Here is a 13,084-nt window from a genome sequence, read left to right on the forward strand (position 1 = left end):
GCTGCTGTGCCCTCTTGCCGCCTTTCCTCCAAGATGGAATCGAATTAGCTTGTGCATTGAGGATCACTCCCTTGAGGAGCAACCACCCTTCTTGAACTCCCCTCAGTGTCTGAAAAGCAACTTCCCTCCCCAACTATTTACCAGATTGAAGGCAGACCAGGTTCTTTGGGTAAATCCAGACCATGCCATGACAAGAAATGTAAAACTTGCCAACATATCTCCACCACCCCCATAATACCTACACCTCATGCCAAAACCATCACTGGTCCTGGATCTTACACCTGCACCCCCATAAACCTAACCTACCAAATCCAAAACACTTACCCAAATTAGGACCATTTCTCAGTCTATACTTTTTCAGCATCAAAGCCAAACACTTTAACCAAACAAATCATTTTCCTGGAAATATTTTGGATTCGATGAAAACGTCATTTTGTTCTGTTGAGGGGAGGGGAAATGTTTAACCAAATGTTTGAGCAAGTCTACAGCAAACACAATGGGAAGTTGCTAGACGAGTGCATAGCCTTTTAAATTCACAACGTGCTTTTCAAGGAGACAGGGCTGATGAAAGGCAATAACATATCTCCCACGAAGTTCACAGCTGGCTCTTGTCTTAGTCAATTGACCATGATCACAAGTCCGACTGAAATCACTAACTGAATGCTTTTCTTTGTCTTTTAGAAAAAGCGAACATTGAAGGGGTCCATTGAACTGTCCAGAATCAAATGTGTGGAAATTGTGAAAAGTGACATTATCATCCCCTGCCACTATAAATACCCTTTCCAGGTACGTCTTTGTAATGGTGATACCAGTCACAACATCCCTTGTCTTCCACTGTGTCAAAACACATGCACTCCTTAACTAGCTACAGTGCTACATAATAACAGGGAAATAAATTATGGGTGCAAAACATGGGATTAGACTAAGACTAAAATGAACTGGAGCATTGGAGGCAGCATCTGTCTCTCTACTCCCCAGAAAGTTTATGGCCAGAGGACACCATCATGTAATGTGACCTCCTGGATTCCACAGGCTGTCAAATTTAATCCAGTTGCTCCTGTCCTGAGCCCAATATGCTTTGTTGGACCAAAGGATCACAGTCCAGACAGTGACCAAAGGCCACTTTGGTGTTGCCCCTGCTTATCTTTCACGTGCTGTGGGGTAGGAGTGGACAGACGCACAGTTACCGCACGTTCCCTACTCCCTTTCAGTTCGCTGCGGTGTGCCCAACCTTAGGGCCAAAGCATCTGCAGCTGTCATGGGAACCCAATGGTGACATCAGTGCCCCCCCAAAAAACAAGATACCCCTGAAATGCTGAGTTGCCCTCATGTCCAGCAAGCTCCCTGGGTTGCAACTGTTGGAGAAGAGGCACCGATGTAAGAGCACGCTGTTACGAGAGCACTGTACCAGAACGATGTCATCCTGCTCGCGGTTAATTAGTCAGCAACGAGGCTGCCAGGGGACGGGAGTGACGCAGCCATGCTCAGATATTTTCCAGGAGCAGTGAAATGGCATTCAGTGTGCAGCTCTTAACAAAGGCTTGGTGCCAGCTAGAGACTGACACACGCAAATGAAACCTAGGGCCAACCACCGGCACACCAATCTCTTTGCTTTAATGGAGCGTGGCCAAGAATGAACCTAGTTTCCTTGGATACAACAGTAGTTAATAAAGGAACAAACCCTCAGATCTGGCTTCTTGCACGTCGCAATGTTGCTTGAAAAGGAAGACAAAGCAGCAGAAGCCAGATGGATTCTCTTAGCAAAGAAATTGCCCACACTTTTTATGCAAGATCATGACACAGCAGGGTGGCAAGTCTGAATTCTGCCCCGGGAGACAGTCACACGGTGCTTTGTAAGGGGTTATTAAAAATAAATAGGCTGCTCCCTTCTGCTGAAGCTCTGGTGTGGAACCACTGATGGTTTTGCTTCTTCATGTGGCTCCCTGTAAGGTAGCAACGTGCAGGGAGGCTTTTGCAAGCTGATTCATTGCTTGCTTGCTGCAGGCTTTGCGAAGCGACTTCGCATGTCAAGAGAAATGGTGAGACCTATCAGCAATATCAACAAGCAGCTCAGAGCAAGCAGGAAACATTCCTCCCTTGTTTCTGTTTCTTGTAAGAAAGGGCATGGCTGATTGATATGACGCTTGCAAAAGGGTTGATTCAGGCTTTCTGCAGAATTGCAGCACAGCGCTAAAAAGTTTCGGGAGAAAGGGATCAGCAGACTGTACATGAAGTCTCACAACACTCTGCTGGGGAGATGTTGTTTAAGGACCACTGATATCTCACAGAAATCTCTCTTTAAAAACGACGGGGGGAAAACTTCCAAAGAGCCCATGATCTTGGAAGTCAGACTGAAATCCTCCAGTCTAGAAAGAAACATTGAAAAAGACATACGAGCATGCACAACATTTACAGAAGCACATCAGTATTTTAGGAGGGCCCCCGGTCTCATTTAGAAGGAAATCCTGGCAAGAAGAAAGACCTCGCCTTGGGCCCTCTCAGTCATGACGGCATGTTACAAGATTCCCCTCATTTGTGTCACTGCCACGACTGAGCTGCGTTTCTCTTCCCACATTTGTTCATTAGTAGTGCAGTTTCGATGAGCATAAAGTCTTTGTTTCTCAGCAGCTCGTCTGTTGTAGCAGCTTATTTCCCATCTAAATCCCAGAGCCAGATTCTCTTCTCTGATGTTGGAGCCAATCTTATGTAAGCCCATTCATTTCCATGGGGTCAATCAGGATTTCCCTGGCAGAAGAGAGGCCAGAATTTGGCTCTAGGATTTCATGCGAAGACAAGCTGCAGAAATACGTGCCCTGTGATGAGGCAGGGATGCTGTTTCCATACAGATGTTCTTAGTCGTAGAAGTGAAATAAGCCAAATTCTCTGCTAATGGAAATAGCCACATCTCCATTGATCTCAATGTTGTTTTTCTGGCAGCAAAAAACTTGGCTTAAAATAAATGGTTGAGTGGTCTTGAGCTGCGGGCCCTCTCAGTTTTAAACTGGGGCTATGAGCTCTTCCTGGCTAAGTACAGACAGTCAAAAAGCCCAGGGCTGAATCAAGTCAATCTTTGCAGGTTAGTCTAAGCTGCATAGATTGAACTGATAAACAAGTGCACAGACATTCACTTTTGATTCTGGAAATGCAGCCCCATGCCTGCAGTGGCCCAGGCCAGAAGCTGGGGGGGCTTGCAGGGGAGATGCAAAGCATCCTGGGATGCTGGAGGACTGTGAGTGACCTTGAATCTGGAGGGAATCTGAAACAGAAGTTCAATAAACTGATTTAACCTACCCTGGAAGTTTTCGAGAGGAGACTGGACGGTCACCTCCCTAGAGTCACTTGACCCCAGTTGTCTTCCTGCCTAGAGTGGGGGCCTAGACCCGATGATCTGCAAGGTCCCTTCCAGCCCCTGACAATCTACGAATCTATGAATTAACCTAAATCAGTTCAGTCTGATGCTACATTCATCCAGGTTTACCTTTAACTGGTTTTGGTCATTTTGAAAGTGGTTTATGTGCACTGAACTTCTGTTGTGTTATAGATGTGAAACGATTTCCAATCACTTATACCGACTTCTGTGCAACTTCTGTCCATAGTCAGAGTGCACTTTGAGTGTTGCAGCTACCTGCCTAATAATTGCACAGCCCTGGGCTCCTTTGAAGTGCCCGACCTCAAGACTCCTATTTATCATTAACTTTTTCTCTTCCCAGTGGTGGGGGCATATAAATATTAGCAATAATCCAAGAACCTGTCCTGGGAATAATAAATATAATTAACAGACAAATATCAAGGCAAGTGCCTAATTGTTTTCCAATCCATCCTGGATTGTTTGCCGGCATTGTCAAAAGACCTAGCCTGGGGTGTCCCCCCCTTTTTGCCTGCTTTGCCAGGGAGACTAAAGCACGAATAGTGCCATTAGAAAAAAGGGGTCCTTACACCAAGTTTCTTGCAATGTTAAGGCATCATGACTGGTTAAAAAGGCTTCAAAGTCACTGTCACCTAATATACTTAATAATCCTGCCACATTTCACAAAATACTTGAAAAATTTTCCTTGGCTATTTTGGTGGGGCTTTCCTCAAGACTGCAAAAAGCCCCAGAGAATGCTGCTGCCCCGACTCCATGTAACAACACTAGCTTCAAGACAAGTCTGCCCTAAGCTTTCTGCACTTCATTAAAGCTCCTTCCTTGGCTTTGGAGACGTCTTATGCCTCCAAGTTCAGCTGTGAAACTAGCAGGATCCAGTCAGTTCAGGGCTGCTTTCAAAGCCTTGAAATTGGTGGCTTCCAATTGGATTCAGCAGACAATTAAAAAAGGAAATTGGTCGTGGAGGTAGAATGATGCTATGCAATGATGTGCTTTATGCACTTAGCTCATGCACAGGTAAGCAATAAGTAACTAGTTGGAAGTGGCCTCGTGTTATCCAGTTAAGTGAAGTATGCATTTACCCACTAAGCTTACAAGTGGAGCGCTCTATATTAATCTATCATTCTTTAGGGTATATTAAGTGACCTTGAGTTGGCTAAGGAATCAAAGCTGCTCTCAGTTCCTGAGAACTGTTCCTAGTCACTGGCTTGTTTCTCTGGTCCTCCTCCAGATTGTTCACGACAACTACCTGCTGTACGTGTTTGCCCCGGACAGAGAGAGCCGCCAGAGATGGGTCTTTACTCTGAAAGAAGGTAACCGGATCACTGAGATCATTTGCTCCAACCCTCCTTTCTCATTTGCTGTAAAAGAGAAAGAAATCACAGGAGTCAAAGGGAGTTGAATGCCTTACATTGAGCATACCATGGGGTGCTTGTATAGGAGGCTACAAGGTCAAATATGTTTGTAAATTTTGTGGGTAAATTTTCAGTGGCCCTTGGAAAATGTGGCCCACTCCCCTGGGATCACTGCCTCCTTCATCCTTAGTCTCTGTTTGCTCGAGACTTTTTTTACTTGCCTAATTCTTTTAATACAAAGCAGTTCTTGGTTTTTCATCCGCAGTTAAGAGAGTCTTTGTTTGGATAACAACCTTCCTAAAGGATCATCTTTACCAGGGCTTACATTTCTGGGTGGCTTTCATTTCCCTCTCCAGCTCTTGGATTACATTTGCGGAGCATCGTTGTGATTTTGCAGTGAAAGCACGAGCACCGCAAACAGAAATGAAGCACAGTGCTTGCAATAAGGGAGCTTTTGTTTGGGAACATGAATGACACCAGGCCTCCCTCGAGCCTGTGTCTGGGTTACAATACGGGCGGTTGTAATGGGAGGTTCTGCACAGAGCGTGGAGTGTTTCATTTCTCCTAGAGACGCTCGGCCTTGCTACCACTTGCACTGTTCGTGCGTTTACTCTGCAGTGGGTTATTAACTTCGCAAGAGGCTGCCTTTCCAGTCGCTCTGCCTTTAGACATGGTGTACCTGCACCTTCACTGGGGCGACTCAAACAGGTCTGGGTGACACAAGTCAGCAGAAATAGACGTTGGGGGGGGGGGGTTTGTAGGAGCAAGTTTGCTGTCTAGAGAACCCAAATTTCAAACGTGGGAGATTTAATCCCTCACGGGGGTTGGTATTGCATGTCGATGTGGAACATTCACTGCTAGTTTTGATCCATACACCTAGTACGGTCACTTCTGAAAACAGAGCCAATAATAGTAAGCCACTGGGTGTGACACGTGCTATATGTTTGTGGTCTCTTATAACTCTTTGCTACACAATATGCCAGGCTTTTTTCTCTTTTACAAGTACTTCCTCTGCGGTTCAGTGCTAAAAATTTTAGAAGTCCAGCACTCTGCTAGGATGCTGTTCTTCTTCAGCGCAAGTGCAGACCTTCAATAGCGTTAATCAGGGTTATTTGTTGTCAGGAAGGGTAGAATATACTCTTTTATGTATGCAAGTAAAGCATTTAACACAGCTGGTGGAAGAGATCCACCAAAACACATTTGCCATAAGTGGGCAGACCCTCTGAGTGAGGGGGAAATGATTTGCACTGAAATGTGGGTGATTTCTACATGGCTCCATATAACTGTGACCAACCTTACGCCTGTGCATTGTCAATTGTCTTGCAATGTAAATACATCTCAATTGTCCCCCAAACTTTTCAGAAACCAGGAACAACAACAACTTGGTGCCGAAGTATCACCCCAACTTTTGGATAAATGGGAAATGGAGATGCTGTGAGCAGACAGAAAAGCTGGCAGCTGGCTGCATCATATACGACCCAACTAAGAATGGTAAGGGCTTCATCGGGTGCATCTGCACCTCTTCAAGTGGCCATGCTAAGCAGGGATAAAAGATTCAATGCAACTCAAAGGTGGCGTTAAAGAACACTATGCTAAACTTCCAGTAAAGGCAGCTGTTGTCCCTTCCCAAATACTCCTTAGCTTCATCTTCCCGTCTCCCATTTTAGATGGTGTAGTTCCCTTTGAATCAACATGGAGCTCACTGTGGTGTTCAGTGCTATAAAATGAAAGAGAGGTGTAAAACCAAGGGTCTGACCTATTCTGGTCAGTAAATACCAATGGTAATTTGCTCCAGACAAACCTGGATGCCCCTGTTTCATGGCTATGCATAACCAATCATTCTGGTTTTATTTTACCTATCCTCCCCCATCCTTTCAAGTGGAAAAAGTAATCTTCACTTCCAATATTTGCTTACAGACAACCACTGAATTGTCTGTATGTTGCTACTAGTGGGAAATGTGTATAAGCATTCCTCCCAAGGCTTGTCTCCTATACCATCTGCACAACTCCCCATACAATCTGCAAGGCATGTCCAGGTCTTATGGTTGAAGGATGCTCCATAAATGTGAGGGTTTTGTTTCCAACTTACTGATCTAGAAGCAAAAGGAACTGTTACTTGTTTTGCATGGTTTATGCTGTCTTCTCTTTCCCTTAGAGCCGTGTCTCCCTGAACGTCTCGTTTGGTCCACTTCTGTTTCAACTTCATTTTCTTGATTTCATTTCAGCTTCCAAGAAGCCTCTCCCTCCTACTCCTGAAGACAACTGGGTGAGTGCAGCACGGCAGGTCACACCTGAGCATCTGGTGAGGTTGTGCTGGTGAAAAAGTCCCTTTTAAGACTTTCCAGTGGATGATGTGGTTTCCTGAGATACCCGTGCCTTTGGGGTGTCTTCTCTTGCTCTCTCACATGTCTTCTTAAGTTGCACATAAGCGGCACCTCTGGGGAGTAGGTGGGCTCATCAGCTTTGTCATACAGCAGTGGTCTAAAGTTGCAGCAAGGGATGTTGAGGTTGGATATTAGGAAAAACTTTATCACGAGAAGGGTGGTGAAGCGCTGGAGCAGGTTACCCAGAAAGGTGTGGAGTTTCCATCCTTGCAGGTTCTTAAGACCCAGGTAGACAAAGCCCTGGCTGGGATGATGGAGTTGGGCCTGGTCCTGCTTAGAGCAGAGGGTTGGACTAGATGGGACCTCCTGAGCTCCCTTCAACCCTCAATATCTGTAATTCTGTTATTTTAAGGCCTGTTGCTCCGCTAAGTCTCCACTTCACTGGGCCCCTTCAAACTTAGTTTTCAAGACATGGGTGAGCAAGCACAGGCCCACTGTTAACTAGTCTGTAATCCTCTCCCATAGACTGAGGTTACTGTTATTCAAAAGGGTTGGAAAATTCCTGTTCCCAGCATCCTCCACCGACATTTCTCATCATTTTCCAGTGTAGTTCTGCTACACCTTTCACTTCGCAGCTGCCTGTGAACCATCTTGTTAGAGTTTAGCAGCTAACTGCTCTGTGTCTGATCAGGTTATGGGTTTTCTTTTGCGTAGAGGTTATTGCTGGACCCCAAGGAAGCTTTAATGATAGCCATCTATGACTACACGGCCCAGAGTCCCCAGGAGCTGACGTTACGGCGCAATGAAGAGTACTACATCATTGACAACTCGGAGGAGCGCTGGTGGATGGTTCAGGATAAGAACGGGTAGGTCCCTTTTCCACAGCCCTTCCGGCAACCTGCTTCCTCTTCCCAGTCCAAATGGTGCTAAGTAAATCATGACCAAGACTCAGATGCTGCTTCTTTCCCTCACTTCGAGTAGCATCTTGGGCAACTGTTGTCCCACTGCCATCACCCAAACGAATAATAGAGTAGGATACCCGCCAACACATATTAAGATTATTAATTTTTTCTGGCTACCCCATTATAACAGCTGCGACAGCAACTGGCTTTCAGACAGTGGAGTCATATATCTGACACACAACAGACAGCAATAGGGGCAGTTTCCCTGTGCTAACACCCCGATCTTCTTTTAACAGGCATGAAGGCTACGTACCAAGCAGTTACCTGGTAGAAAAATCACCAGACAACCTTCACATATATGAGTAAGTTGCTTCAGTTTACTTCTTGGTCTTTTGAGTGTCAGCACAGAAGCTGTGACAGGACACTGGGTTGACTTTGTGCAGTCATTCGCATTGTGGGCATTTGTGTTTTAGAGCCACAGTGTTTTGTGCATAGCGTAGGACGGTGCTAGGTAGCAAGCAACTGGAATCAAACTTCCCTGAAGTCATTCCACAAAAGACGAAGCAGCACGTTCTGGCCATGCCATTATTCCTGGGCACTTTGTACTTCCGATGATGTGACCATTATGGCTCGAGTCTACAAGTCCTACTACTCATAAAACCAGGGTCAAACACATACATTCTTGTCCTTGGAAATACTTTTGTCCAGGTGAAGTTGGGATATTTCAACCTTAATACTGAAGGAGAGGTGAGAGGGAGGATGGGAATAGGTCATGAAAGATCTTGAAAGTGAAGATAAGTCTAGTGTAGACAGACCATCAATTTGTCATGGCCAATGGGGGTCCTCCCGGGTAAATCTTTGTCTTAAAAACCTCCAAGGATGGAGTCCACCACCTTTGTGGGTATCCTGTTCCAGTGCTTCATGACTCTCCTCATGAGAAAATTTCTCCTAATATCTAACTTAAAACTTCCCTTGCTGCAACTGGAGACCATTGCTCCAACTAGGATTGCCAATTCTGCTGGGAGGTTTTATCACATGACATAATGACATGAATAACTAATCTACTGTACGGTGCCTAGACTTTACAGGCAAATCCACATGACTAATACATTTTAAAAACCCACTGGATTATTGTATAACTCGGATTCAACATTTAATATTTATTTTAAAGAATGCCCTGTCATTTCTCTCCCGGGTGACTCTCAGCAGTCTCCTGGAAATTTATATCCACCTCCATGAGACTCCAGAGCAATCCTGGAGGGTTGGCAAGCCTGGCTCCAACATGAGACTAGTCTGTATTCAGTCTGCCTTTGTTTTTTCATACCAGCCAGAATGAATATCGCCCATTCCATCACGTATTTTCTTTACTACTGCCTTCAAGTTACTCACTGGCTTTCTAAAGAGCTTTGTTTTGTGAGCAAAACATAGCTATCTGTAATTATCATCAGTCCAAAGCCGCTGGAGCAGGGTTTATCTGTAACCATAATAACCTGGGGTGCTGACTACACTGTTCTGGTGTTTTCAGATGGTACAATAAGAACATCAACAGAAACAAAGCAGAAGCGCTGCTGAGGCAGGAGGTAACGTGGCGTGACTTTTTATTGACTCAGGGTGGGGTGGAAAGAGGGTTTTTCAATGGTTTTGCTGGAAGCGGTTGCAGATGAGGGCAGATGCTGGGGAATGCATCTGGTTAATGGATTGGGTTTTCTCCCCTGGCAGCTGGTTCCACCAGTGGAAAAGAGCTTGCGGGGCTGGTTCTCACCTTTACAAAACCTTTATTGGTGGATAACACCCGTCACTTTGCTGGTTTGGCAGCTCTGCTTTATGTGGTGCTCTGAATTAAAGCCTGCATTGAGATGCTTTGGCAGAGCTCTGCTAAAAGGATGCCACGGGTCCTGCCGCCTCTGCTGCCCCAAGCCTGCAAGCTTGTTCCTGGAGTAACCCCCTCCCACAAAGCCCCATTGCTTTTTTTTTTTTAAATTGTCTTCCCTCTGCTGAAGATGTCAATACTGTGCTGAAAAAGAAGCCCCCCTAAAACTGAAATATTGTGGCAGCAAAGCCAACCCCTTGTCCGGGTTTAGCAGCTTCAGCCGTTAGGATTTTCCTCTGCAAATTTCAAGGAAGTAGGAAAAAAAACCCCACAATCCTCTTTCGCCGGCATTATCCAAAGAAACCAAGCCCTTTTTTCTCACCAGCTTTAACAGTAGCAAAGCGAGTGGGTCTGGCTGAGGTGCTGCTTCTTAGAACAGGGGCATGTCTATGGAAGTAAAGCCACCTCTTAAAAAGGAATAAAATTTCCTCTAAACTCCTACGGGATGCGTCCACAGACTTCTGAGTGAGGTGGTTTCTCCTCTCGGTCCCTACTCTGTGATTGTGCTGATTCTGCCATTGTGGCTACTGAACCTATTTGACCCCACCAGCATCTTCAGCAGATGTGGCTAGGTCTGCGGGCGATCCCTGGCCAGCGTTTCCTGTCGCATAATGCAAGGAGAGGCAGGAACGACGTTCAAAGTAACCCAAGGCCGTGCTCTGTGTCTCAGCGCGGCCTTGACCAAAAGGACTCTCACTTTGCATATATACTTCAGTAGCATCCATAGGCATCCACAGTCAGGACCAGAGATGTACGTAGTAAAGATACAGCCCCCTTGCTGGACTGTTTATTACCCAGGGCCCTGATCCAGAGGTGGAGAGCAGGTGAAGGTGAAGAAGTTAAATATTTTTATGTTGTTAAAATCAAGAGAGAATAAATAGAAATGAAAAATCTCATTGCCGCAGGCAAAATAGGGAACAAAACCACCCCCCCATTTGGGCTCCTTCTGGAGACAAAGCAAGGCAAGCTGCAACTAGAGGGAATCACCTTAGTATCAATGAAGGAACAGAGATCAATACCGAAATAAAATGGAGCAGGGTTTGCTTTATATTATCCCTGATCACTTCAGAGTAATTTCACATATTTCACATGTGTTTGAGCACTCAGATGAATAAGAAAAAAAACCCTAAAGGAAACCAGTAGAACAAAATTAGGTAAGAGGCCAGAGGACCCATTCTATTCCACCAGTCCGCCCGGGGTGTATCTGGAAATGGCAGCAGACTGACAGCCAGAAGGATATTCTGGAGCATATGTTTAAAGAGGTGTCAGTGGTATCCAGTAGTCACAACTAATTGGGTGCTTGCACATTCTCTTCCTACACCGTTGTGTCCCCATGACAAAGCTCAGGGCACCAGAGCCATGCTGCCAGCCTGTTTCACCTCCCATCACCTTTGTAACCTCCCCTTTGCTCCTGTTCCAGGGTAAGGAAGGTGCCTTCATGGTGGTAGATTCAAGGCAGCCTGGCATGTACACAGTCTCCATTTTCACCAAAGCATTAAGGTAAGACTGAGCTTGGTGGTGTCTGCATCGCTTGACTGACTGCACCAAGTAACTCATGGGGGGTTTCAGCCTCTGTTGTTGCTACCTGTTGTAAAGGGAGGAGGGAAGGTGAATGGCAATGCTTGTGAAAACAAAGGATTGTGTAACACCTGCATTGCTATTGATGGCTGAAAGTGGTATGGAAACTGCCCTGTGCAAAGCAAAGCAAGATACATGGAGGTACTAGATTTAATGCGCATTAACTTTCACACACATGAATGCATTTGGGCTAGATTTAATGTGCATTAACCTTCATGCACATTATTGCGTTTGGACTAGATTTAATGTGCATTAACTTTCATGCACATTAATGCATTAATGCATGTGTAGATGTGCCCACAGTAGATAAAACCCAATAGGCACATGACCTAGCAAGCACTTATGAATGTAATTGTCCCTCTGCCCTTGATAAAACTACATGTATGAAGAAAATTGCTCATATTTGTAAGCCTTTTCAGACTGAAGGCTTGTGAACGGATCAGAGAGAAGACACGACTAGAAACCAGTGAAAAAGTTTCGATAACCAGGCAGCACAATTTCAGAAGGAAAAGACAGTGATACCCAGTGGTGTTTGCTGCCCATTCTCGGTGAGGGTTCATGGGCACCTTGTCCTCTCTAGAGATGATGCTACCTCAGAAATGAGAGGGTGGGAAGGACCAGCCACAGGGCTTTGGCTATGAAGTGACTGCAGGTCACCCCCATGTTCCTGCCATACTGGGGAGTCTAAAAATTAGCCTTGCCTGGGAGCTGGATCCATAGGCAATGTTCCTCCGTGCCTTGTCATTTGTGAACTCCCAATTTCCTTTCTATTTCACTTTTTAAATCTGGCCTCTTCCTCCTGCTCTCAAACTGCAGACCTCCCTGCTCAGAGGAGTAACAGGCCATAACACTTAACAATAGCGAATCTTCTCTTCCAAGCTGCTAGATTTTGATGCTGATGTTTAAACAACACATGGCATGTCCTGTGCCTGGCAGAGGGAAAACTCAAATTGACCCATGCTATTCCATGGAGGTTTTTCACTTCCATGTGCCATCAAACATTGCAGAAACCCAGTGAGGGACCAGTTAGGAAAATCCCCAAGCAACCTGAGGCTGCCCTCTCCTCTTCCCTTCCACTGATTCCTGGGTTTTTGCTAGAGTCTATTTTTCCTAACGAAAGACTCTTCCTTTTCAGCAATGAAAACAGCCCCGTGATAAAGCATTATCACATCAAAGAGACAAGTGATCTCCCCAAGCGGTATTTCTTGGCAATAGAGCACGTGTTCGACTCTATCCCTGAACTCATCAACTACCATCAGCACAATGCGGGAGGTGAGTGGAGGAGGCCAGGCCAGGATGTGGGCTGTCTTCTGGACTTTGTCTGGAAGCGGGGAAGGCTTTCAAGAACACTTGCCCTTAAAAAAACCCCATGAAGTGGGGATGCCTTTTTTCCCCCGCTCTCCTGGCTGTTTAGCTGGAAGCCACAGATCTCATGGCACCCTTTGGTGATAGTAAAGTCGTAACCGCAAAGCAGCCCCCACCACGAACTCTCGATGCTGGTGTCCAAGGTCTTGTGTCATCTGCTGGAGATTTCTTAATGGCACCCCGCATTTCATAGTTTCATAGTAGCTAGAGTCGGAAGGGACCTAGGTAGTTCATCTAGTCCGACCCCCTGCCTTGGCAGGAAAGAGCACCGGGGTCAGATGACCCCGGCAAGGTGCTCATCTAACTTCCTTTTAAAAATCCCCAGG

At 45.7% G+C, this 13,084-nt stretch overlaps 1 protein-coding gene across 2 annotated transcripts in view; it reads left to right on the top strand.

The window, feature by feature from the left end:
• Positions 1-13,084, top strand: part of ITK (IL2 inducible T-cell kinase) — a 41,667-nt gene that overhangs the window by 17,772 nt on the left and 10,811 nt on the right. For both annotated transcript variants that reach the window (XM_019535280.1, XM_019535281.1), the window contains exons 2-10: positions 682-786; positions 4,596-4,677; positions 6,082-6,210; positions 6,945-6,985; positions 7,758-7,909; positions 8,242-8,307; positions 9,471-9,525; positions 11,236-11,315; positions 12,529-12,665. In XM_019535280.1, coding sequence (XP_019390825.1) covers positions 682-786; positions 4,596-4,677; positions 6,082-6,210; positions 6,945-6,985; positions 7,758-7,909; positions 8,242-8,307; positions 9,471-9,525; positions 11,236-11,315; positions 12,529-12,665 — 847 coding nt within the window. The remainder of the gene's footprint in view (positions 1-681; positions 787-4,595; positions 4,678-6,081; positions 6,211-6,944; positions 6,986-7,757; positions 7,910-8,241; positions 8,308-9,470; positions 9,526-11,235; positions 11,316-12,528; positions 12,666-13,084) is intronic.

The sequence above is a fragment of the Crocodylus porosus genome, unplaced genomic scaffold (assembly GCF_001723895.1).
Source record: "Crocodylus porosus isolate Cpor-Errol unplaced genomic scaffold, CroPor_comp1, whole genome shotgun sequence".
NCBI classification, from domain to species: domain Eukaryota; kingdom Metazoa; phylum Chordata; order Crocodylia; family Crocodylidae; genus Crocodylus; species Crocodylus porosus.